Here is a 27694-nt window from a genome sequence, read left to right as displayed (position 1 = left end):
AAAGACTAGGCAGGAGAAAAAGATGTAGTTCAGAAACATGATGTACTGTAAACTCATCTGTAAGTAAACAACAGACACAGCTCCGCAGCTAAGAATGAAGAGGACAACTCTGAGTTCCACAAAGACCAATCCTGTTATTAACAATATACAAACTTTAGCGATACTCACTGTCAAGTTGTCTCTCAGTAACTGCATTATTAACGTGCTGTCTTTGTATGACTCTTCACTTAATGTATCAAGTTCAGCAATTGCTTCATCAAAAGCCTAGGGTTATAAAAACAAACAACTCCATTGGCTATGAGACAAAAGGTTATTCAAATAACATAAATGGATTTTTTCCCTCCCCTGGACTTACCGTTTTTGCAAGGGAACAGGCTTTCTCCGGGGAATTAAGAATCTCGTAATAAAACACGGAGAAGTTTAGAGCCAGACCTAATCTGATAGGATGTGTTGGCTGCATCTCCTTTTTACTGATTTCAAAAGCTTCTTGATATGCTTGTTGTGATTGCTCCACTATCCCTTTGGGGAAAAAAACAAACCACAACAAGTAAGTAATTCACATGCCATATTCAGACATACAATCAAGGACTGCATTCATGCTTGCATGAACAAAGTATGTTAAGAGTGAATGCCTGTGAATGAGCATGTTACCTAACAAGTTGCTATTTTATGAAGATTTTACTAAATTACATTTATAAATTATTCAAAAAAAGGAAGTTGTCATTGACCAAATCACAGGTTTGAGTCTCTCCCTGCCACCCTGTGACTGACTACTTGCATTTACAAATGTTTGCAGCAGTTTTGTAGCACTTCAGGAATATAAAACCCACCACCTCCATGAAAAGGTACAAAACTGATGTTTTAACTACGTGCAGGTTTGATATAGTACCACAATTTCAATGTCTTTAAACACCGCAAAGCATTACAGATCCACATTTTAGTCACAGAAAACACTGACCGACCTTTGCCTATCATGCTGAACCCTTTCAGTAACAGTCATCTATGAATTCCCATTTAAACTGCTTGGCAAAGATAGTGTGGCATACCTCAACCTGAACATATATTTTTAAAAGCTTCCAACATAGTTCCATTTCCAATGCACACATGGAAAGCATTTTTACCTAACTTAAAAGTTCTAGTACCTATAAACTTTGAAGTAAGGGAGAAAAAATAACAACTAGTCTCTTTTTTTTTTTTAAGAGATTAATCTTTTGCCATTCTCTTAATTGGTTCAATTGTACAAGTTATAAGTGCTTGGCAGAAAAAAACAACTATATTTTGTGTACTAAGATTAAAGAGCTCAACAGTTTCCATTCTCACTAAACACACTTGAACTTATGAGTAGACTATGCCTGCACAAGTCAGAGATCATGGCCCAACACAGCCCACAAGCTGGACTATGCCCTTGATGACTGTAGGAGGCAAGAGACCCGCTAGACACTGAGCACAAAGGGACCACTGTTCCTGCAGCTCCAAGACTGTTAATAGCATCTGATAAAAAGGTGGGCAGGAAGTCATTCAATTCAGATGCAAAAGGATTCCAATCCTAATAGTTCTCGATCAAACCAGAAATGCATCCAGCACTATCTCTGCAACAGCGCCAGTCACATGTATTCAAAAATAGTGAAAGGAATTTTAGGCTAAAGACTCAAAAATACATCAGTATCTAAGTCAGGAGTACTCAAAGTCTTAGAATAACTGAATACCAATGTTCAGGATGTCTATGCAATCTCTATTTGTTCACCTTTACGTACTCACAAAAATTAAAGCACCATATTGTCCTCTTCAACGTGGAAGAGGGAGGACACTCACTGCACTCTTATGCAACACTTTGTCCTCTCTACACTCATCCCTAATAATGGAGTGTTTCAGAAAAATCAGACACTGCCATAACACCTTGAAAATTACCGTAAATTGGTATGTTACGGCTGAGAAGAATCAGGTTTACTGTAAGCTAAATTTAGAAATAGTGAGAAGTGTTTCACTCTTCTCACAATGGAAAACCCTTAGAAAATGGCACTGGTTATGGAAGGCAAAACAAGCAGCATGAAAAACAAGTAGCTTCAAGGAATGAAGCTGAGCATTTTATTTTTTAATCATTTTTCTTTAACATAAATAACTTCCCCCCACCACCCCGAAAAAGGGCCTATTTTTTTCTCCTTATTTGAGAAAATACAGTTACCTTTTGAGCAGTGATTTGGGGAACTTAGTGCAAAATTTGATGTATTCTGTCAGTTTTTAAATTCTGTTAGTTTTTAAATCAGTCACCCAGTATGAAAGAAGTTGCAAGATTTTTAAACTTGAATTCTTTAGAAAGTGTTGTACAGTTCCAAAGTTCACAGCTAAAATAGTAGGGTGAGGTACCTGCTTGACATTCCTGTCTTCTAGATTGCTGTAAGAAAACCCCAGTCAATAAAATAAACAATCTGTTTTTTGCAGATAAAAAACCAATTCCTAGACTTGGGAGCTTTACACTGTTGCTGTATTTATTGCAAAGGGCTGAAAGGATACTGTCCAACTACGTGGCCATTATTTCCTAAACAATAATTATAAACTGCTCTTCTTCAAGGTCACAGAGAGCATACAGAAAAAGCCTGTGAGATGGAAAAAAAAAAAGGGGGGGGGAGGGAGAAAAAAAAAAAAACAACAACTTAAATTTAGGAGCCACAGCAACTATGAGCTAGATGGGCTTTCGAAAAAATTTCTTCATCTGGAAACCCACCAAAAACTGCTCAGCCAGGAGACTGGGTTAAATAAAAATGAACTTCAAAACCACTTTAAACAAAGATTTCCAGTCTAATTTTAGAGTCTACAACTTAATCCTCAACAGAAAAAGAAACTTTGGGACTCAAAATATTGTACCTTCTATGCATGTGAATAGAGATTACTAAAAGGAAATTATAATTACTCTCCATACAGTTACAGATCTAAAGTACTTGTTACATATGCAATTCTGCCACCACCAAGACTGGGTCAGTTTGCACTCAGTAAAGCATCAGAAGTCAAACCAAGCCCTATTATACAAAGTCTTAGTATCTTTATGCAACTCCCTATTATCCAGCATACTGGGGAAACTCAGCTACCCTATGTCATATGGATATAACACATAAGCCACAAAGCTAAAGCAGACACATCTATCCCCTTGAAATTATTCCAAGTCTGTTTCACCTCTATACCAAACTCAACCTAGTTTCTGTGAAGTCACACAGACATCTTTCTGTGTCATACTGGGAGAGCTTATTAGCTTGAGAGTGGCACAAGGCCACAGGGGCACCGCAAGGAACCTAGTAAGTCCTACAAAAGGGCAGAGTGTTACCGAGCACCAGCTGCACAGCTGAACGGTTCTCCAATGATCCCCGAGGGTCCCAACTCCATGAACTCAGATTGTTGGCACACTCCCAAGCATCCCATACTTCTGCAGACTGAGTGCAGATTAAGCTGAGCTTGCAAGAACATAGCTCAGGGCTAGCAGAAGTTACCAGATTGGGCTCTGTGCTGAAGTGCACTGCTCTTCAGGGCATGCTGCCACCAGTCCTAAACTGCCTCCAGGAAATAGCTTTATCACTGTTTGCAACAAGCCGTATCTAAACATAATGTGTCGTTCTGAATCGAAGGTGACTCTGCATGGAGTCAGCGTGCTGTTAGGGTGTCTCTTCAACTACAGCAGTTAAGCCACCTAATATATAAGTGCCTTATATTAACTCTTCTAACTAAATTTAGGTGAAGGCAACTTACCTGCAATTATGACAAGCTGCTTACATGAAGATACAAGAAACTTGAGGAAATAAAAAACATTTGGACATTGAACTACCATGGTTATGGAAGAAATTTTCCTAACAGTAAGATTAGTTTTATCAATCCTTTTTTTCTCCAGGTGGTTTCTAGTCTCTGCTCACTGAACCTACGTAGACTTTTTGTATTCTGTAGAAATGCAGAAGAAATAGCACAAACAAGACTTCAAAAAGCTACAAGACTTTGACCCCCTACACAAAGGGGTAAAAAACCAATACTTTGTCAGGCAGAAAATGCACAAATCTGTACTTCAGTGATAAACCAGATGCATGCATGCGTAAGTTGGAGCTGATTTCAAAATTTCATGATTGAACTTGTGTTGCCTGCTTCAAACAGCAGAGGTACATGGAAACGTTCATAACTCATTTGAAAGCCAACGACCTATGATTTTTCTTCAGAAAACAGGAAGCCTGTTACTAAAGAAATTTACATCCAAGTCAGAATTATTCTAAAATTAGAGTCCTGCCACCGCCCCACCAAAAGCAATCTAATTTGACAATATTTAGCCACAAGCTGACATACAATACCTTTCTTGTCATCTCCAGCAGCAACCTCAGCCAAGTAACGGTAGTAGTCTCCTTTCATTTTCAAATAGAAAACTTTACTTTCTGCTTGTGAAGCATTAGGGATCAAGAACTTTTCCAACAGAGACTAAAAGAGAAACAAAGAACATAGTGTTTTGAACATACATACTTTTACAGCACGCTGAACCAAAAATTATACCACAATCTATTTCAAAGTCAAGACAGCTTTACTTTTTGCCTATTTTCTTCACATCCTACATAGCATATTCAGCTAAGGAGAATGTGTTCTGTTTCACAATTCTAGGTACAAAAAGGAACGTTGCATGCTGTGACTCGAAGGGGAGAAGGCAGCTATGTTAATTTAGAAGACGAGTCTTGTATGACCAAAGGAAGGTTTTCTGTAAGCTGTTGTACAGCACCCTGACAAAAATATGGTAATCCAAAGAGTCTGGGCAGAGTGTATACAATGGAAGAAAGTCTGCATCCACAGAAGATAATAAAAGGATTTGAAGTATCAGCTGCCAAATCAGAGACCCAAACATCTTACATACACAGGCAATAAATAACCCTCGTTAACCTAGTTCCCATTAACTGGAACACTGTACTGGCATCACCAGCAAGAAACTACAAGGTGAACCCGGATTCTTGCATTTCCAGACAGGTGACAATCTGATAGTCAGCTGTGTAGCACTGAAAAGGATCAGCCATTTGACTTTATGTGCTGCCCTAACAGGTGTTTCCTATATCTTCCAAAGCAAAGGTTGCTCTCTGGAGTTACTCCACCAAATCCTCCCTGTGGGCTGCCAGTTAAGACCAGGTTTTTCTAGATTGTTTGAACTGCTTATTAAATTAAGATAGCAAGTTCCCAGCTGTGGCATTCATGTCAAGAGTTCTACTATGATGAAAACAAAAAAAAGGAAAAAAAAAATCACTAGCTCCAACACATTTAGTCAAATTAAGGTATAAGCTTGTCAAACTTCTTGCTATTGAGGGCTGAAAGTCAGACTTTGAAAGACAAGCCAGTTATTTAAAAGCCATAAAAGTGCAGAAGTGCTCTTCAATACTCAAAATTAAATCAGAAGCTGTTACATACACTTTGCTAAGGCTATGTAGCAAACAATTTATTAAAACAGGTTTTAATAAGAATTCTCAGGTGTCTTTTTTCCCCTGTAAATTAGATGACTGACATTTCAGTTTTGCCTCACTGGTTTTAGCTTGTATTTCCAATGACACCAAAGAAATGGACTATCTAATTCAGTTCCAACCCACAGAATGATGGCTGCTTTACAGTACTTTCCTCTAGATAGCACCCCACAGGTTAAGTGAATATCTCACATGACGTACTCCTGGGATAGGCATGCCTGAGTATGGTGGGCTGTAACCACTGTCTTGTGACAGACACCTGTGGTACCTGCTCAGCTTAACAGGCCAACCAACATAAAGCTACAGAAAACTGCTTGTAATTCACAGAAAGAGCAAGAAGAGTAAACAAGTTTGGTTGGTTGTTTGGTTTTTTTTTTTTTTTTTTTTTTTAAACTGCCAATTCATTTATATATATCATGAATATTTAGCCTGGTAGACTCAAACTCATGTGAAACCCCTCAAAGGAAGTGACCTATTATGGCAGCTCTCTCTCATTTCTGTCTCAGCAGACAGGATAATGAAGAAGTCTAGCTGACAGAAACCAAAGCCAGACAAGGTTCAGCTATGCCTATGCTCCAATGAGATAAAAACCTGTCAGTGGACTTACTTTATTAGTTTCAACATAATGGAATGTATTAATTCAATCATCTTCAATATTAGATATTTCCAGTATTGTGGGGGTTGGTATATAGCTTCATTTTATAACCACACAGGGAGACATCGAAAAATGCTGCGTGTCCTTGCTTCCCGTCTGAATGACAGCAGAGACAACCCTTTGGCAACAAAGGAAACACAACACGAGCATGTCGGCAGCAACAGTATTTTTATGGAGACAGTCAAACGGGCTGCCGAGCTGCCTCATGCCAAGGGCACCCTTCTGCAGGGCTTATCACTATGCGAGGAGAAGGGTTCCAAGCCACCTCTGCCCCAGTGTGGCTGGAACGAAGTGGAAGGCCATGAGGTATATGGCTGACACGCTTCAGCTCTCTGTAACTACTTGCACGCTCTGTTCTCACCATTAGAGAACTTCAAGATTCACAGCTATGACATTTTTCATCAGTGCCAAGAAACTTCGTCTTCAATGACAACTGAAGGTTCCCAGCTACTGAGAATAAGGCTCCTTATTAGCTTTTCTCTCTAAGACTGCAATTAAGTCAGGCGTGTCAGTCTGCACCTACCCTTCTGGCACCATAGGGAGTTGCCCTCCTTCTGTACCCTCCATTAATTGGTCAGACCAAAACATTTTCAGTGATTCTAGAAACAGAAATTATTCATCATCCGTATAGAAGGTTGTTTCAATTACTCACTCCCATGCAACCAAACTTTCAGACCTAAACTTTTCTCAGGTCACAAATGAGGTAGAGTTCACAGAATCATAGAACGGTGGACCTTAAAGATCATCCAGTTCCAACTCCCCTGCCACGGGCCGGGACACCTTCCACTAGATCAGGTTGCTCAAAACCCCATCCAACCTGGCCTTGAACACTGCCAAGGAACACCTAATTGAATGGGTGAATTGCACCAGCAGACAGAGAAGAGGAAAGACTACCAATTGAGAAAGTCTTCCTAATCAGATAGATACTAGCAGGGCAACAGCAGCTCAGACAGTGTGTAAATCTTGTATTGAAAAAAAGTTTTAAACTTCTGTCAAATTTAGAAGACTGACGAACTAAGAAAATCCCTTTGAACAGCTATTCATAGAATACAGCCGATGCAAAGAGGCTCTGACTCTGGGACTGCACTGGTAGCTTGCTCATATCTGGACGAAAGACTCTATTCTATACAAACAACACGTAGGACTGGTAGGCTACGTATCTTTGAGAGAATTTTACGTATGCCAAATACTTCATAAACAGCAACAACAAAACCTGAAAGCAGATTAACATTTAAAAGCTAGCATGTGAAATTACTGAAAGAAGCTCTCTACCCTATTATTTATCTAGTACTATATATTCAGTTTCTCCTGTTTGTACCAGTCTCTTTATTTCAGGATATATTTTCTTTTACTGGTATAAGTAAAGTCAAAACACTCCTTTAAAGTTAGCCTGAATATTCAGAGTACACTGACTGATCCTAGAGAGTGGCTGTGAAAGCCACAACCTGCATGGAGGTGGTGTGGCTACAGAAGGTCATACAGGTGAGACCACTAAAACTACTGACCTTCTAGAATTCAATTACAGAAGATAACATAAAATGTTAGGCATAACCAATCTAACACTTTGTTATCTGCTAACACATCTTCTTATGGGGAATACTGTTTATCTTTTTTATTATTTTTTTTTTTTAAAAATAGCTTTAACTGCAAGGCTTCTCTGGAGGATACAATTTTTTCCACAAGGAGGAATACCTTCATATTTAAATGCTATCGATGAGTTCTGTTTGTCTAAAGCAGAAGAAACAGAAACAAGAACTGTTTCAATAGTACCACCAATCCATGCCTACCTTCTCTCTCCTTTACCAGCTGATATGACAATGTTTATCAGTATAGAGCTGACCACCATACGGGCCACTGAAGTGCTAACAGCTAGTCCAAGACAGGACCAATAAGCTGATCTGTAATGACTAAATTTGTTAGGTGATCCATGTCACTGCAATGCATACAACACCCCGACAACTGAAGTCCATATAGCACGGGTGCATTATAGCTACATGGTACGTAGCTAAGCCCTCACGCTCACTTGTGACATTACTGCTATCGTGCCAAATTCCATCCATTTTTGATATATACTAGTATGCACTAACTACAACTCCATGGGCAATTAATTACAGTGCCTCAATCAGAATCTGGTAGAAATAGCTTTTTAAAGAAAACCAAAACACGACTCCCTGCCCCCCAAACCCCACTACTCAGCTGTAATTGTCAGAGCTTTTAATTTGACAGCAAGAATCTAACTGCTGTGAAACAAACCATAGCATTGTAGTCAATTAGGCACATGCAGCAGCATCTTAGAGCACTTTTCAGCCAAAATCTGTAACAGCTTGTAAAAAAAAAAAAAAAGCTTCTAATACTTTTTATAGCAAAGTCATACACAGTCTTTCCAGACAGACTTAATGGAAACTTATTACCTTTTTTTTTTTTAAAAAACAACATGCATGTACTAAATTTGAATATCAACTCTTACTAATATGCTTGGCCATGAAAAGAACAGGCTTTAACACTTCACATCTGCAACTGTGATTACGACTAAATTAACAGCTTTCTGGTACTCTGGACTGGGCCAGACAGCACATTCGAACTCAGGAGATGTCAGCTATACTCACACATACCACAGAGAAGAAATCTCGAATTGGTACATTCCCCCACCCCCAGCAAGCATGCACTAGAGAAAACTCTTTGTCTCCAAAGATGTGACAGAGGCTGCATGCACACAGCTTTGTTATTCTACTGGCAAACTTCAATCCTGGCTTATTTTAAACACTAAGCTGGAAAGAGATTCACTTTCTTCACTATTACACACACTCTTTTGCCATGGCAGGACACAGTCACCAGATGGCAACATTAAGCACAATGGGTTTTGAGCCTATTCTGATGAAAGGCCCTATGGACTTGTTCCTATGGCTTTGCAAGGTAAGTCTAAAAGGTAAGAGTTAGCAGGTTCAATTAGGAGTGTGAAGGAAGCATAATAAGTAATTCTGTGTAACAACAACAACAAAAAAAAAACCCCACACCGCCCAACCCTCTACAAAAAGTCTGCCTGCTTCTTACTGCAAGTAGACATGCTTCAGTTTGTCAAGCTGTGGTGCAAACTTCAGTTGAAGACAGGAAGCCAACCCATAAAGACTTGAATAGTCCTTTCCTGACACTTGAAGCCTAAAATTACCCTTCTTTTAAAAGCATTTGTTTACATATTTGGCAAATGACTTGGGTAGGCCAGAAGACTATTCTGAAATTCATCACAATAGCATTGAAATCAATGCCTCAGTTTTGCCTTGTTGCTTATAGTTCTCTGGATATTTCCCTTTATTAAAGGCTTGGTCTCTGTACACGTTATTGCCTGGGAACTTTAGATAACTATTAATGCACTTGAGGATTGCATCAATAGCTCAATTTTCTATTTAAGATATTTCCCTCCTGACAAACAGAAGAATAAAATCACCATCTCTAGAAAAATATAGTTGTAAATGAGCAGGTAATGTATAGTTAAATGTATAGTTAAAGTGCTGAGAGGAAGAAACTTTGTTTTTAAATACCAAAAATTCATAATTAAGAGACACAATTGAGTAAAAACTCTAGAACTATTGGAGAAACAAAAAGATATTGCTCTCACACAAAAGAACCAAGGTGTAGAATGGCAAAAATCCAAGAGTACACTGACAAACATTAGGTAATTTAAACAGTATCAGTTCTGCTCAGAGCTAACCAGGCAGGCCTTTTGTTTTCATGCAGTATCGAAAGCCACCTGACATAGTTATGACATTATTCCTAAATTCCACAGGAGTATTAGCTGAACTTTAATTCATTCGTCATCCATTGTGGTATACGGCATAGGCATGAAGGCAACATTGAAGAACTCTTTGTTTTTTTAAATTCATGGAAGACATAAAAGAAACATCATATCCTTTTTTAAGCTCAGCCTGAAACCTATTTCACACTAACTGACAATGGCCTAATATTTTCATCACGTAAGCAGTATGCCACTATCATTCTCCAAGACATTACAAGAACACAGGAAGGACTGTACTGGCTGACAGGACTCTTCTGTCTACTAACCTACCTGCAACACTGCCCAGAAGAGAATGTCATTAGATAAGCACATTAAAAAAGCAACAAAATGTCATGCTTCCATTATGTCCATCAATGCCTAGGGACTTCCTGAACCAGATGTGGATCCTCTGAATATAGTAACCTTTGATAGGCTTCTCATCCACATTCCACACATTGTCCAAACTCCCCTAACATCAACACAACCTTAATACCCACAATACACTATGGAGAAGCTGGAGATACTTGACTACTTGCACACGAGAAAGTGTTACTTTTGTCTTAAACCCACTTTGCAGTTTCATTTAAAAAAAAAAAAAAGTTTAGCTTATAAAAGCACTGGTACTCAAGTCTGCATTTCTTTTAGAAGACTACCATTTAACTTCAGATTATTTGAAGAGTTTCAGTACCGTTTCCAACCAGGAATCAAAAGCCTCCACTGCACTTTCACACCATCCAGGTACCTTATTTACTTTATTTGCTACAAAGGAAGAGGGTCAGCAGAGGAGGAGGGAAAGAAAAATAAGATGTGATGGACATTAAGAAAAGGGACATCCAGCTGAAGCACTGTATTAGAACAAGCAATAAAATTACAGTCTATTGAATCTTAAGATTCAGCTTTCCAGATGCATCAAGATACACTTACCACTGCAACCCAGAGAGTACCAAGCTCCTCTTGTGTCCCAGTGCTCCTAGGGCAACAACCCTTCCTTTGCAGCAGGCGACACAAAAGTATCCAGACCACCATTGCAACATTGACTTGCTGTTTTCTGACTACCTGCACAGCTGAGCATGAGTATTTTAAAGAATTACACATATAAAGTATCAGGTGTACTTAGGTAGGCATTCAAAAATATTGATTCAGATCAGTGTTTCCAGGTACACACTTCAGGGGAAGAGGTACACGTACTTGGTTTCATCAGGTGGAACCCACTAACCAACCAGCACAGTAACTGTAGCACACCTTTGTTAAGCTATTCTTTTACAAACTTCTATTTTGATGACAAAGTTATGGAAGTCAGACACCTGTCTCGGATAAGTTCAAGACACCTATGATTCCCATAAAAAGCTAGCGTGTGATTTTCCATGTGTTTTCTGCCTCAGCACCACAGTTAGGAAAGTTACTTGAGCTATAAAACAACACGTGCAATTAGCTGCACTGCAGATTGGCACACACACTACAAAGGGTTTAACCAAGCCATTTGCAGCCAGTAGAAATTTTATTTACACACATCTATCTGAACTGTTGGAGGAAAATTACAAATATTTGTATTTTTAATGGGAATATTTTTAGACAATCCCTTCCCAAACCCAGGCTGTTTTGAGACAGGCTCATTATGCTGCTTCTGATTACAGTTCTACCCAGAGCTCGGGATCAGGGCTCTGCAGCTGCTGCCTCACAGGTGACCTCCAACCCTCTTGGGGGAAAACCAAAAGGACCGTTCTGCTGTCAGCCTTCTACTCTGGCCAAAAGCAAAGCCTCTTGCTTAAAGTTGGCTAGAGATTTCTACGTACTCCTTTGCTCACTAGAACAGGAATACAAGAAAATCTGCCAAATGCTAGTGGCTGCTGTGGCACTGGAGATCTCTCTGGTACTGGAGATCTCTCTGGTAAAACATCTGCTGAAGAAGGAAGCAAGCCGGCTGCCTGTTCTCAGTACCAGTTATTCTCTCTTCCCATCAGATTGGCTGCCCACACAAACAGTCAGCAGCACAAGTTTGAAAAAGGTGAGAAGAGAAGCCTGGCTGGAACAGGTGAGGTGAGAATGATGAGCCTCAGCAGGGGGGAAACTCAGAATTTGAGACAAAGGATCTTCAGGGGGCAGGGACAGAGGAAGGAGTTCATGCAACAGTGGGAGATGTGACATGCACAGGGACACCTGGGATTGGTAAGAGCAGGAAAAAGGTACGCTTGGTTAGCAGTTTTGCTGTAGTCCACCTGGTGAAGATCTAGAAAGGGAAAAAATATGGAGGAAACGATGCCTGACTAATAAGAGGATAACTGAAAAAAGAACTAAAGGACTAATGGAGAAAAGGGAATCCTGTATAACAGAAAGAATGGCAAGAAATTTTAGCTTATTCAAAAATATACTACTGGAACAGTCTAAATGTGTTTCTTAAGAAAAGAAAACAAAAGCAGTATCACACATGGGCACGCAGAGGAAAACAGAGAAGAAAGGAGAACACCACCCAGAAAAGTCATCGTCATGCTGACACATATGCTAGGGGATAGAACGAAGACAATAAGAAGTAGGTGTATGCACTACAACGCCTACAGGGTGGTTAGAGGCAAGATACAGCATGTATGGACGGACACACCACCGGTCTGCACAAAAAGAAAAGGATGGGAAGTGAGGCAATGGGGAGCAGTATCTCTCATTCCACACTTTTGCAGCCATACACATAGCTCTCCTTGCAGAACTACCCTCCCCAACTTAAGACTATCATGCCCTTCGCTACCTTGTTCCTTGTACCACTTTGCTTTCCAATTAGTGTTTATGGCAAAAAAAGCAAATGTGCTTAATACTAGGACACAATCTTTGAGATTATTTACAGAATCACAGAGTATCTCGAGTTGGAAGGGACCCATAAGGATCACTGAGTCCAACTCCCTGCTCCTTGCATGACTACCTAAAACTAAACCATGACTAAGAGTGTCATCCAGATGCTCCTTGAACTCTGACAGGCTTGGTGCTGTGACCACTTTGCTGGGGACCATGTTCCAGTGACCGATCACCCTCCCAGTGAAGAACCTTTCCCTAATGTCCAGTCTGAACTTCCCCTGACGCAGCTTCATTCCATTTCCTTGTGTCTATCGCTGGTCACCAGAAAGACGAGATGAGCACCCCCTCCTCTACTGCCCGCCTTGAGGAAGCTGTAGACTGTGATGAAGTCACCCCTTCAAAGTCTTTCATGCCAATGATTACAGGTTTTTACCAAAGGATGCTTAACAGCACATGACAGTGAAGGAACTAAATTCTGGTGCATAGGCAAAAATACCCCTCCATTTCAGTAACCAACTCTGAGAAAACTTATACAAAAGGCAGCAGCCAATAAGACTTTTAATAGAAAAATAGTTAGGATTAAAGTATTAAATTTGTTGAGGCATTGCTATAGACATTAACACACAAAACAGTTTGCGCTGGGGATCAAAGCAAATACGCAATTTCTACCTTTCTTTTTGCACCATCTCATTATTTTCTTTCTTGAATATTGGGGACTTGCAACAAAATAGAATGGTTCCAAATGCATCCCTCATTATTCTTTGAAGAAAAAAAACATCTTCTGAGAAACTTGAGATAAAACAAAATTGAGGCGAATTGAGCTGGGTATTTCTGCTAGACAGGCAGGTCTAAGCAATAGCTATTGTGGCTGTACTCTGAATCAGAACATGTTCTACATGTCCCATGCCTCTACAGTTCTGGTCTCTGAAGAATACTACTAAAAAGCCCCATAAACATGATGTAACACTTTTTATCCTTGGTAAGAAACAGAAATAGGAACCATTTATCTTTAGCAGCTTGCACTCTGAGCAGACCTGAAACCTCCTGAAGTAGACTACGTACCTATTAGGAGTTCATTATAGCACAGGCTGTTAATAAAAGCATTTTGTAAGCAAAAATGCCATTTTAGCGATGTAAGCCTACTCTGCACTAAGAGAATCCGATCAGTTAGAGATCGGATTCCCATTGTTAAATATTTTGTTACCTGCATAATCACAGAGGGTAACAACATCCAGAAAAAAATCCACAACCCACAACTGCTCCCTACCTCATCTGAGCTGCATTAAATCTGATCAAAAAATTTAAGAATTTACTGTCCATCTCAGCAGCAGCATGCTGTGGTGTAGATGTGGTGCTTAGGGACATGGGTTTAGTGGTGGACTTGGCAGTGCTAGGTTAATGGTTGGACTTGATGATCTTAAAGGTCTTTTCCAACCAAAATGATTCTATGGTTCTATGACTTATTATTCCTTCTCATTAGAAGAGGCATTGCCAGTCTTTTGTCAGATTTCAAGAAAAATAAGCAACTACACAAGAGCTGACATTCAGTAAAAAACAAGTTTAAGAAATAATCACAATCTTAATGCTCTTCAACCAACTTTAACAGCACAAGCTTTCTCAAACTATTTCAAAATGGTAGTCAACTACTGCCTGAATGGACAATCAACTTCAGGTTCAGAGCCAGGAGTCGCTGTGTCTGCCTACAGCAAAGGACAAGTAAAGCGTTGAGAATCTGTTTCAGAAACACGTACTTCTGTCAAGTGCATAGTAACAATACAGAAGTTTCCAGATAAAACCAAAGATAGTGTGGCATCTGTTCATACAGATATACAGAGATAATGCACTAACTCTGCTCATATTCTAAATTTTGTATTTCTACCATTTATGGCTTTCACAGGCACAGTAAAAGCTGGTATCTTAACAATGCAATGTTCCTACTCTTGTCCTTCTAAGTAACCAACCAGTGAAACAAACACACTTAGCAGCTTCACAAAATGACAAGTACAGGCAATGAAGTTCTTACTTCAACAGCACGGAAGAAGGAGGAGAGTATCTGTCACAGGTGACTAAACTGATCTACTTACTGTATTTTGCTGCTTAGAACTGCATATCAGCAGTAAGTGCATGAAGTATTTGAACACTGAAGGTTGCTGTCAAATAAAGCAAGTCGTTTCTTAGTGCTTATACTGTTCAAAAGCATCCATGTACTTTTTTTTTAAATCAAAGCCAATTATTAAACATTAATGCCAAGTGAAATTAATACAGTACACTATTGGTCATAGTAAAGATTTGTTCTACTTCCAATAAATGCAAGAGGATATAGATACGTGTATATATATGTATACAAATGTGTGTACATAGCTAATATGAGAGGTAACTACATGTTTAAATATTTTTTTGCATTTATGCAGAGCACCTTAGCTGATTTTATGATAAATGGGTGCATTAAACACATGTATCAACATTATGGATGCACTTCTTGCTAAGATTAGTAAGTACAAGCTCACCCTTGCTCATGCAGCCCAACCATCAGTAAATTACTTATATATGCCGGAATCTAAAATCCTTTCAAACATGAGCTGAAGTTTCATGCGTTTACCAACAATTCAATGAACAATGTAGAATAAATACAAACCAATACAAGTCATCTCATATTTGAGCTGATCCATGATGATGTTTTAATTCTCCAAGATTCAACAGTTTTTCAACAGTTTAATTTGCTTAAAAAAAGTAAAGGAAATTACTCTGGTTTAGGCAGTGCTTTCACTGAAGGAAAAAAAAAAGGAAAAAAAACCCACCAAACTAAAAACCCATCAGCCAAAAAAACAACCCTGAAGGGGTGTAGCTACAACCAAGAAAGTGATTAAAGGATTAACAAAGTGAAATCATGAGGTTGATGCAAATTGCCTCAGCCTCCTACCTTCAATATATGTGAGCAATCACACCAGCCAAACCCTAACTGAAAAAGCTAGGCTTGGAGAGTTAATCAAAAGCTTAAATTGTAACCATCCTGGGTAGTTAGTAAACCCTGGCTACATTTTGCTCTGCAATACAGAAGTTCATTGAAAGAAGCATTCGTGAACCAGAGGTACTCGCATATTTTCACATAGGCCACTAGCACATTACCAATTACCATCTTTTAATACAAATTTTAACAACTTGAAATGACACATGGAGTTCTATATCCAGGTTTGGGCTCCACAGTACAAGCGAGACACAGATATACTGAAGCAAGTCCAGTGGAGGCCACCAGCATGATTATGGGGCTGGAGCACCTGATGTACAAGGAAAGGCTGAGACAGCTGGGTTTCTTCAGCCTGGAGAAGACCAGCAGATCCTGCTGCTGTGTACAGCTGCCTAGAGAAGATGGAGCCAGACTCTTCCTGGAGGTCTACAGTGAAATGACGAGAGGCAGTAGACAAGTTGGAACATGAAAAGTTCTGACTACATAGAATGATTTTTACTTTCCTTTTAACCATAAGTAAGACCAAATATTATGCCAGGCTGTCTAGAAAGGTTGTGGAATCTCCATCCTTGAAGATATTCAAAATTTGACTGACAAGGCCTTGAGCAATGGGATCTAACTGGATCTGTTCTGATCAGAGTTGAACTAAATGACCTCCCTTCCAAACTATATTATTCAATCAAAACAGCTTAGACTAAGCTAGGACTAAGTTTTTCAACACAAAGATTCTGGGCACCTAATTCCTAGATTTCAACAAATTAACCACCCCCCTTCTGTGATCAACATCTGCAAATAGAAGCTTCTACAAACGCATCCCCTTCTTTTCCAAAAATATCAATAAAGGACACAGATCTCAAAGTCAGAAACAAAGTGCAGTCAAAAATAAAAACATAAGCAAGCATGAAAGAGTCACAGAACTAAAGGTAGCAATTTTCAGTCAGAACATTTAATTTTTTGGTAGTATCAGATATCTTCATAGCATAGAAGGTTGTGTGGTATTATCAGTCACTCAAGCTCACAAACAATCTGCTCCTCTGCTTGTCAGCACCACTCTATAGGTTAGCTGTGCTCTTTGACCATCAGTAGGACACACTAAGCATAAAATGGTTGACTTCAAAAAAAAAACCACACATGTGCATGTCAGAGAGAGGACTACATTTCCTAATCCTGTCATCAAGAATTAGTGCAGAAACAGGTTTTATACATGTTAACATAGTAATCTATTAGATGTTTGCAGGCAACTAGAAAAGAGTCCCACAGTGATTTGAATGTGATGGCAATAGGCATTAATTCTGTGGTATGTTCTTTAAAAAGCCATTTAGATGCATTCTGAATGGAATTACACTCCCTTCCCCCCAGTGAACTGCAGCCCAATGACAGGTTACTAAACCTTCTCCTACTTCCCCCCAAAACCAATATACATATGAAAGAACTGCAAAACTGAAGTCACTTAGTTGAGATTTAATTTCACCTTCTCTTTGCACAACAATTACCATTTCTAAAAAGCGAAGCACCCATAACAAGTGCAAGGAAATCTAAATAGTATAAGCCCACAAGAACTACCATTTTACGCTTCTGAGTATGAAGTTAGGAACAAATAACAAGCTGGCGAAGAAAGCAAACAATTCATCTTACTGAGAGGGTCCTGAACAGCACCATTGACCTCCAGCTTTTCTGCCGGGGGGGAGGGAGTGGAGAAAAAGAGCTGTGTAGCACCTATACGCAACAGTAACTCTGAAATGCTGAAGGGCACCCAAGGTTTCAGGAAGCTCTCTAGACCTTAAGGGGAACAAGCAAAAGCACAAAGAAACAGTGAAACAAAGCACTTGGGCACTGCAAGCGAATAGATTTACTCAAGGCATGACTGTGGGGGAAGCTGGGGGAGGAATAGACATCACCCTGAAGGCTGGGCACAGGCGAGAACATGGAAACTGTCACATACGGTACACTTTGGAGGACATGCAGGGAACTACTGCTGTATGTGCCAGCCTAGGGAAGAGAGTGTAACTGTCCAGAATTACATTCATACTGAAGTGAAGATAGCCAGTTGTGTTTTGATTAGTTTACATTTAGCTCACGTCAAAGACTACCTGAAAGCTACTAGTAGTTTAGAGCTCCTGAGAACTTCTAACATTCAAGCAGTATTGTTAGCTATTCAAAGACCTCTCCATACATTCTTCTCTGTACTTCAGAACTCTCATTAGCTGAAAAATTCATCTTACGACAGATTTAATTTGAACCACTTCAGCTACAGCTCTGTTTCCCATTAACCACAAAAAGCATTTTGAAGAAAATCCACACCTGTTAGATTAATAACAATTTTTATTATGGAAATAACAAATAAAAGATCATTATACTGGTATTTTAGACAGACCCTCCCTTCTACTACAGAAAGTGACACAGGATGTGAAGCACACAGCTAACATGAGGAAAAGTACTTAACAAAAAGCTTAATTTCCTGTATCAATATGAAATTTCTGAGGCTGGAAATTTTCTATAATACTCAAGTACATTTAAGATGTATGGCAATATGCTTCCTTTCCCATACACACTATACTAATTCTTGAAGAATCTGGAAATTCAGTCTTTATTGTTACAGTGGGAGGAACTTGTACTATGCACAATGTGTCACAATTATTTGCAGTTTATCAGCACTACCAGACCAACTCCAAATTAGAGTCGGTTATACTACACCTGAATACACTCCCATGCATATCTGACAGAATTGGTGCTGGACCAAGAGATTTTAGGTGTCTCTTCTTTGTACAGCAGCACTCTGAGACTGCAGCAAACAAGAGAACAAGTTCAGCTGTTTGTAGAGCTGTAGAGGTACTCCACAGCAGGTTCAAGTGAGGGAAGATTTACAAAGTGGTAAGGACATAGATGCTGGCTTTTCCTGCTGCAAGGTCAGTGTAAAGAAAAAAAATAAACAGTCAAATCTGACCCACATAACCACTAGAATTTTTATCACTGAATCTAATAGTTATGAAGCAAGAAAAAAGTCCAGCATAAATTGTTCTTACTCACTCTGTAAGTTAGCGGAAGAGCTGGGAACAGAACCCAGGCACAGTTTAGTATACCCTGTGTCTACTGGATTAGAGGAGCTATTTCTTCCTATCCACTAGTAATTTGATTCCAACAAATGAGGGAAGAGATCGAGAAGCTGCAGAGGAGCCAGCTTTGGCTACATTCTGCTAGTCACAAACACATTCTCTTAATTGGTTTCCTCCCTTCAACACTGAAGTTAGGATACCAGTCACTTCCACACTCAGCTGTGATGTAACACCCCAGGGTATTAAATATTACTTAAGAGCCTAGCAGGCAACTGAAGACACAACAGCTCAAACAGATTATAACAGAAGATACCAAAGTTTCCGAGGTGCTTTTGTACTGTAATTGATAAGGCTCATGACTGAAAGCTTTGAAAGTTTAACACTTCAGGTCCTATTAATGGCATACTTCACGCCAATCAAGATTTGGTAAGCCTTGTATTTCACTTCTGTGAACAGTTATAGACTAGAGGATGCAGTACAAAAATTATGGAGGATCTTATGAAAAAAAAAATCCCAGTTCTACGTTTGCATGTAGCATTGTGCAGACTCCTGTTAATAAAATCCAACTAAATATGTTACCACAGTTCTCTTTTCTTTGTTAAAGCAAAGTGGATGTCAAATAAAGCAATACAGTCAGTCATCTTTCTAGGTAAGTAAGAATGTACGTGAACAGGATATTCCAACAAGGAAACAAGAATATGTTTTTAAATATAAAGCTAATTCTTCAATGCAATTAGCAATGTCAAATGTAGTGCATGCCATTTGAAAGCATTTTTAAATCCTATCCCTCGAATGAAAAAAGAAAGTTTTTCTTTTTCCTTTTTCAGCCTAAGCCTAAAAAAAGTAGTTTTATTACTGCTAATCACTGCCTAAGGCATTGTTTCTTCTGGACAGTTATTTTTCCTTAATCTATTAGGAAAAATTGGACTGGCAACAGTAAAAATTAGTAAGACATTAATTGCCTAAAAGTAGCAATATGTGAAAGAATAATAATTTATTTGAATAATGTATGTATCTCTCACTAAACACAAAGAGAAATTCAAGTCCATTTTGAGATTCAGAAGATTTAACAAGAGTCTCCACCCGTGTGCCCCCCCTTAGATACTTTAGCTGCTGCAGCAAACTCGAAAGCTGGGTTTTTGTTTTAGTTTTTCTATTTAGCATGCACAATAAAAGCTAGTTTCACCTCAATCTGGTTTCCATTATCAGAAAAACAATTTAATTGCAAACACTAAGTTCTTCTAAAAGGGGGTTTCTAAGCCAAATGACTTAATTGAAATGATTACTTAAACCCAAACGTAGTTTACAAAAGAATTTCAGATCACTCTGAACTGAAAGCATCCACCCCTAAGGGCTTTCCCAATAATAAAATAAGTAATTAATTTTAAAAGGAAATAACAAGAAATTAGAATTCCAGATTTGGATCCTTATTTCCCTGGCTTAAGTAGACGAGCCACCACTTAACAACACTAGTAAATCAGTTCTTTCCTATGTGTAAATTTGGTATTTCCATTTTCATAGTGGAAGTTTAAGAGTTATCCTTACATGAGATAACAAAACATACAAAACTGGGTGTGTTATAATAACCATGGAAGCCAGCCTAAACTGGAAGCTGAGACTCACGAGTTACCCATGCCGACTTTTACAAACCCTTGGAGAACCAGTCTTCTAGAAGCAATTACTACCCATGTCATTTAGTTATCTTACACAGTAAGCAAAATTTATGCTACTCATTGATCTTAATTTTCATTTGACATCAATCTTCAAGCACATACTTAGCTATTTAACACTTCCCTCAGACCACATGTCATTCTGTCACCTCCAGGTACGTGATCACTCATCACATACAGGATGACACACAAGCAGGGTCCACAGTCCAGTGGACAACTCTACAATTCTATTGCTGACAGTAAGATCTACCTCACAAGTGGCTTCAGGACTGGACATCCGTTAATCGTGTGCTCAGCTGAAAAAACCTGACAATCTGGAATAAGCATTTGGAAGAGGTTTGGATTTCATACACCAGTCTCGTAACAAAAACACAGGGTTGTTTGCCGGCTACATGCACATTTTAACATAACTACAAGCCACAGAAAATGTCTCACTTAAAATTTTTAGTAGCAAACTAAAAGGGTGTTTAAGTTTAAGAGGGTATCACAGCATTTTTACTGCCTCTTCCTGCAGACAATTTTCTGCATGGCTGAGTCATTACATCATCTTACCCAGGGAGGGGCACAATTTCCGTATTGTAAGAACTACCTCTTACAACTAGAGCAGTATATTAAAGTTGCAGAAATCAAAGTGATCTAGGATACAAATGCTGCACTGAGGGGGGAGGGCAGAGGCGAAAACCCCAAACTAAACCTGTATCTAGTTCAGTCTGAAATATGTTGACTTTTCATACCTATTACTTTATATACAATAATGTTGCAACATGTCTCCAAATTCACTAGCATTCATAACTATGATGATTTGTAAATAAATAATCAATAGATTAGAAGGAAAGAAAAGTTAAGACCTTTTTTTTTTTTTAAACCTTATCCTTCAGAAATAGCATAGGAGACCACAACTTTACTGACAGACTAGAAACAGTCCCAAAGGGCCCAGCATCATTTACCCTGCAACTCTAAGCAAAAATGGATCAACAGTTTCATTATTTCTCACCAGCACATCATTGCAGATGTCTCTTAGCTCAGTCTCAATTTTCTCTCTGTATTCTCGAGCCATTTGCTGTTTTTTCTCAGCGCCTTCCGTCTTTTGTTCAATACTTGAGACGACTCTCCAAGATGACCTACGGGCTCCTACAACATTTTTATAGGCAACAGAGAGAAGATTCCTCTCTTCGTTGGACAACTCAGCTCCTTGCTCAGTCACAGACTTCATGCAACTTGCCATGTCATCATATCTTTCAGCCTGCTCAGCCAGTTTGGCCTTCTGCACCAGCTCATTTTTATCCATGCTGATATTTCTGAAGAGGAAAAACAGTGAGGCATTATTCAGACATTGATCAAGGACAAAGGTGTTTTAGCTTCATATGCAGAGCAACCATTCTCTCAGTAGTTTGCAACTACTTAGTTGTAAGAAGTATGACTGAAATCCAGAACACAAGACATACAAACACTCAATGCTCTAACACACAGATACGTGAATCGAAGTCACTGCTTCCTCCTGAAAAATTGTTAACTTTTAAAAGTATGTTATTATTTTAATCAATGCAAACAAAAGCATCCAAAGATGAACTGAAAGCAAATCACTCCAATCTTAGGCACATAGACGATCCTGGTTCTTTGCCATCACTCTCATAATACTACACTCAAGCTGCAGCATCGACTGCATCCAATTACCAATATAACAAAATTGACAAAGAAAATATCCAATAGTAAGTTTTTCACAGGAACAAACCAAACAAAGGCTAAACAAACAGCACCAGGCAACTCTGTGTTTTAACAGAATCTTACAGTCACATGCAGAAAGACTTGGCATAGGGATCTGCAAATCAAATTCTACACTGGATGTTAGAGTCATAATCCTCCAAATATCTAAATTTCAAGGTGTACACTCTTCAACAACGTTAACTTCCTGTCCCAAAATGGGATACAGTAGACGTTCTGAGCAAGGTACCACTTCTTAGCCTGAGCGGCTATGCTTTCAGAGACAAAAGGAAATTATACTATTTAAAAATATTACTTCAACATCAGAATTTGAGATAGCACAACCTGGCTGAGATACTTCATAACCTGCATCTTATCAGCTCTTTTACAAAAATCAATCTCTGCTGAACAGAGATAACAGGTATTTTTTTTTGGTACATCAGTAGTCCTCCCTCACCCTCCATCCTTTTATGTATCTTGACTTGATCATTTTGAGGCCCTGGCAATGTGCTTTGGGGTACACCATCCTTTTAAGTCTGACTAGCTTATTAAAGCAAGAACCAATCTTGGTCATGTATGCTTTATGTGTTTCTGTATGTTCCATACCCAACAATCCAGCATCTTCATCTTTAACCACTAACCTTTTCGTCCTTTCACATGAGGTTACCACCAACAATAGCAGTACTACCTTCCATTTAGGAATAAATTAAGCACGTTTTAGCATTCGAGTCACCTGAAAGGGAAAGTTTTAGTAGCATCTACCACCAACACCGGGGCACAAACTCAGCGGCTGCTCCCCAGCGTTTGCTAACATGCGATGAGATCTTGACCGCACCGCCAAGAGCCTGTTAAGGAGCCATTTTAAGGCAAAGGTTTTGACTACGGTTATTTACCACCCGGCGGGACCAGGACGAGCGTGGTTAAAACGCCGGCCGCAACGCCAGTCTATCGGGGCACCAGGCTGCCCGCAGGCTGCTACGGCAGCATCCTTCCTAGGCCGCCCGGCCTTCCCGGCGGCCGAGGGCGACGGCCCGCAGGCGCGGCGAGGGCTGGGCGCTGCCCGCGATTCCCCTCGAGGCGAGGTGACAGCAGAAAATGGAGCGGCCCGGGGAGGGGAGGAGCGGGCGGCGCTGCACCCCGGGGCGAGGCGGCGCGCTGCGGTCGCCGCATCCGCCCGCCGCGGGGACACCGAGCGCCTCGCCGGCCGCCTTTGTCATGGCGGGTGGGCGCCGGAGCCCAGCCCACTTCAGCGCGCGCTAATCCCGCTCACCTCCGCCCAGCGCCGGGGGCGGCGGAGGAGGATGCCGCGCCCCCACCCCGGTAACGGCCGGACGAGAAGCCCGCGGGCCCAGCGCCGGGGGACGGAGGGGGGGAAAGAGGGGGCAGCGGAAGAGGAGCCCCCCCCCCCCCCCCCCCCCGTTCCCGGGGAGCCGCCGCCACTACCGCCTGGACCCCTCGCCCGGGGCGGAGGCGGGGGGGAGGATGGGCGGAGGCAGGGGGAGTTCGGTGCAGAGGAGGGAACCGAGCCCGACCGAGGGGCGGCCGCTGCGGCTCTTCCGCGCCCGGGCACCGTTCCCGGCGGGAGACCACACCCAGCGGCGGCCGCCCGCGCCCCGGCCCCCCGCCCCCGCCGGAGGCGGCGCGTACCCCCCCCCCCCCACGCGCGCGGGGTCGCCCCCGCCCGCCGCGCCACGGGCGGGGCCCTCACCTGCCGCCCCCGGCCGCTCTTCCCCTTCCCCCCTCCCTCCCTCCGCGCCGGCGGGGAGGGGCAGCCGCGGCCTCACCTGCGCGGCCCCCGCCGCCCTCCGCAGCAGCCCCCGCTGCTCCCGCCGCCCCGCTCCCTCCCCGCGGAGGCGCCCCGCTGCCGCCACCGGGGCCGGAGGGGAGGGGTAGGGAGGGCTCGGGCCCCCCTCCCAAGCCCCCGGGGGCAGGGTACTGGGGCGGCCGCCCGGCGCCGGGGTCCGGAGGCGGGGCGGCGGCGGGCCCCGTTACCTGTGCGCGGCGGGAGCGCGGCGGCGGCGGGTGTCTCGGGGCGGGCGGGCGGCCGGCGCGGACTGTGCCTGTCTGGCGGCTCGCTGCGCTGCAGCCTCTCTCCCAGCGCCACACACGGCGTCTCCGCCAATCACCGCGCCGCAGCGCACGGGCAGCGCACCGCCCGTGACGTCAAGCGGGGCCATGGCAACGGCGGAGGCGCGGGCTCGCGCCTCCCCCGGCGCGCCACAGGGCGGAGGCCTCGCCAACCGCCGCGGGCGCCGGCGGCGCGCGGGCCGGCGGGACACGCCTGGAGCCGGCCCCGCCCGCGAGCGCGCGCCTCTCCCCCCCCCCTCCCCCGACTGCGGAGCCGAGCCGGGGGGGTCGCGCCGCGGGACTGCCGCAGGGCCGGGCCCGGCCGGGATGAGGCGGGGCGGTGTCCCGCCCCTCAGCCCTGGCCTCTGACACTCCGCCAGCCGCCTCGCCTCGGCCGGCACGGCGCGGTCCAATGCGGCCGCCGCCCGGCGGGGAGCCCCCTCCACCCTCCCCCGCCTTCGTCGCTGGCCGGCTGAGGAGATCGGCGGCGGCGGAGCTGTCCCCGGGCCTGCGGCATAGGGCGCCGTGTGGGAACGGGGCGGGGGGTGGCACCGCCTAATGTGACCGGGGGTTTGGTGTGGGTGTCACCCCCCCCCCCCCCCCGCCCTTGCCGCACACCCCAGGCGGCCTCTCCTGCCTTTGTGCTTTCCACGAGGGCCGAGTTTTTCCAGTTAACCCACCTCGCCAAGCCCCCGCGGGGCCTGGCTGAGTGTCTCTTCCAGTTGCAGGGCCGCAGTGTGGGGCACCTGGGCCAGGTCAATGGGTGAGCTCCGGGGTGCTGAGGGGATGGGGACTGTTCAGGGGCACACGGGTCTGCCTGACGGCCTGCGTGTGCCCAGCAAGGCATCGAACTGCGTGCTGGGACCCTAATCCCGGACCAGGAGCGGGAAGGGGGTTGTAGGTTGGAAAGGAAAGACCCAGAAGAGGAGCACGGCACAGGGAGCCTGGGCAGCGGCACCCCCAGGCTCTCGAAGGAGCCTGGGGAATGGCACAGGGCCCTGAGAGACCCTGCCTGAGGATGGAGGGGTGGACACGCAGCCGGGCTCTGCAGATGCAAACAATCCTTTTGCAAGTCTCTCCCTTGGACAGGCGAACGGGCATTTTGGCCAGCAGCACGCAAACGTCAATGAGAATGTGCTGACAGGAGTAGGAAGAGTATTAATATAATAAACATTGCTGTTGTTGGAAATGCTTTTTTTTTTTTTGGAAAAAGAGTGTTTCCCAAAGGTGTTCAAAGCCTGCATTCACTTGTCCCCTTTTTGAAGAGCTTGCCCCAGCTTGATTCCCTGACTCAAGAATGCGGTGTCCCGACCTCTCATATGGGGTCTGGGATCAGCACTGTCTCACAGAATTAGAAATAAGATGGAGAAGAATAAGATGGAGAAAGCACCTCCATGTTTTTTGAAAAGGGTTGGGTAGGATAGAGGGGGTAAGGAGATTTTCCCTTCCAGACTCACGTTGTATGTGGCAATGCCATGGAGCAGGAGCATCTCTAGCGGGAGAGGGAGATGCCCCCCCAGGGCCTTGCTCCAGGCTCTAGTGCCTGTGGGAAGCCCTGGTGAGCGCTCCGCCCCATCCCTGTTCAGTGCCAGGTCTCATATAAAACCTCAGGCTCTGGTTATGTGGTCGGTTACCATATCCCAGCTGTGGAGCCGTAACTGGAAATCAAGCGACAGCAGCTTCCTGAGCGATTCCTGCTCGGATCACAAATACTTGCTTGACTAATCACTCAAAACACCTCACGCCGAAATAGCCACAGCGCAGGACAGACATGTATTTATGTAGACAGAGTCATAAAAATCTGTTGGTAGGGCAGTATGTGGGAATAGCATAGGAAGAGCAAGGTGCTTGCTTCTTGGAAAGCAAGAGGAAGTTAGGAATGTATTCGTGTTCTTGACAAGTGACTGCCCAGGACCAGATTGGTACGGTACCAGAGGAAGCAGCATCAACAGGTTCTCCTGCAGACATGCTGCCTTCTGTCTCGTGCTTCCTGGTCTTGCCTCTTTCTGTCTTCTCCAGGGGCTTCTGGAGTAGCTTCTCGGCGTGTTCCTTGTCTTCCTTCCACCCTGCATTGATGGAAGTGACTGTAGGCCTGACAGTGCGATAAAATGACCAGAACGGGGGTTTTGTTTCTAAATCTTCAAAACAACGATCCTGTGTTGCGACTGAATATCAGAAAGGTGCTATTTTAAGCTCCGCATGACAAAGTTGGCTTTTTAAGAATAGGGCTTTTTTCATTTACCCTTAAAGCTGTATCATATAAAGAACAGTTACGTTTTCTGTGGTGGCTTTTTACATATAGCATTGGTTTATGAATCTCTTACTATGGATCTCTTACTACCCTTTCTCATGGCCTAAGATGTATGTTGGGGTTTGCCATAATGTACATTTTTCTCCGTATAAGTTTTGTCCAGCAACTTCTGTTATCTTAGACATTGATTTAACAGTGGGGTATTTTTTTTTTATTTCTCATCAGTTCTAGTGCTTTCCATTTACTCTAAGGCTTAATGAATTTCACTCACGTTTCTGTGGAATATTGCTGGAATGCTTGTGAAGAGAGCTAAAAAAAACCAAAGTGGGCAATATCGGGTAGAGCAAAGCTCACCAAAACTTACTAGCTGTGTCAGGTGGGAACATAATTGCTTAATTTAAATGTGAAGAAGAATTCTTCCCTTCCTTTTTACTTCCGCAGTGATGCTTTGTTGGGGTATACAGATACAGAGGAGTTCATTTTTGAAACAAGCATCGTAAGGCTCAGGTTCATAATGCATTCCAATACACAATGCTGCTTCATCTTATCTGTTTTTATTTTTTATCATTATTTTCCACTTTAGGAAGCAATAGGAGGAGAGCTTGAGAGCTGTACTTGAACACAGATGGTATGATGGCACAGCATTTGCTGCAACTTGCTTCAAGTTATGTTACAGAGTTCATTTTTAACATAAGCTTTAAACCTTTATTTTGTAGAAAAGTCTTATTGAAATGGCAACCACCCAAATATAGACTATACATTTTCAGAGGTACTTGAATATTTTGCAGTAACATGATGAAAAACTAACTGATACAGGAAAAATAATAATCCTTCAAAGTGCATAAAGAATCCAGACTGGAGTGTATGTTAGAGGAAGCACAGGTATGTATTGCTTTTTGATATCTCCAGGAAATATAGGGGAACCCCTGGTGTTGTAGGCTGCAATGCTGTGGGCAATGTTAGTAGTTTTGTGGAAGGAAAACATCAACCTTTCCATTCACTCCTTTCCATCATTTCTGGTTTTGAGTGAATGGAAGGGCTCCTGCAACAACCCTCATTGCCACTACCCGTAGTTTTTGTTTGCTCACAGCCTCAGATGTCAATAGACGCTGCACTCGTTCCCCTTTAAGTGGGCTATTTTTGCCAAACACCATTTCCACTCCTCTGGATTGCATGAACACTGCCATTTGAAACAGATCCAAGGAATTAGACATTACTTACCTTTGCATATGCCATCTCGTGAACAGATACTCTCCTGCCGTCTTCTATTCTTATATTTCCTGCACTTTCCCCCAGTGTGTTATGTTTTATTTTGTCTTGCTT

At 42.5% G+C, this 27694-nt stretch overlaps 1 protein-coding gene across 2 annotated transcripts in view; it reads right to left on the bottom strand.

Annotated features, from left to right (window-relative positions):
- Nucleotides 1–24154, bottom strand: part of YWHAZ (tyrosine 3-monooxygenase/tryptophan 5-monooxygenase activation protein zeta) — a 28356-nt gene extending 4202 nt beyond the window's left edge. The window contains exons 1-5 of one of the 2 annotated variants that reach the window (XM_068396488.1): nucleotides 24046–24154; nucleotides 21347–21650; nucleotides 4320–4443; nucleotides 356–519; nucleotides 169–264 (exon numbers count right to left, since the gene is read on the bottom strand). In XM_068396488.1, coding sequence (XP_068252589.1) covers nucleotides 169–264; nucleotides 356–519; nucleotides 4320–4443; nucleotides 21347–21640 — 678 coding nt within the window. In that variant the 5' untranslated portion in view covers nucleotides 21641–21650; nucleotides 24046–24154. Of the gene's footprint in view, nucleotides 1–168; nucleotides 265–355; nucleotides 520–4319; nucleotides 4444–21346; nucleotides 21651–23837; nucleotides 23860–24045 lie in introns of those variants that run through there. The other variant, XM_068396489.1, reaches the window with a different exon arrangement.
- Nucleotides 24155–27694: the final 3540 nt, after the last annotated feature.

The sequence above is a fragment of the Nyctibius grandis genome, chromosome 3, assembly GCF_013368605.1.
Source record: "Nyctibius grandis isolate bNycGra1 chromosome 3, bNycGra1.pri, whole genome shotgun sequence".
NCBI lineage: Eukaryota > Metazoa > Chordata > Aves > Nyctibiiformes > Nyctibiidae > Nyctibius > Nyctibius grandis.
Note: the sequence above shows the minus strand (reverse complement) of the source record. Positions and strands in the feature narration are given on the sequence as shown.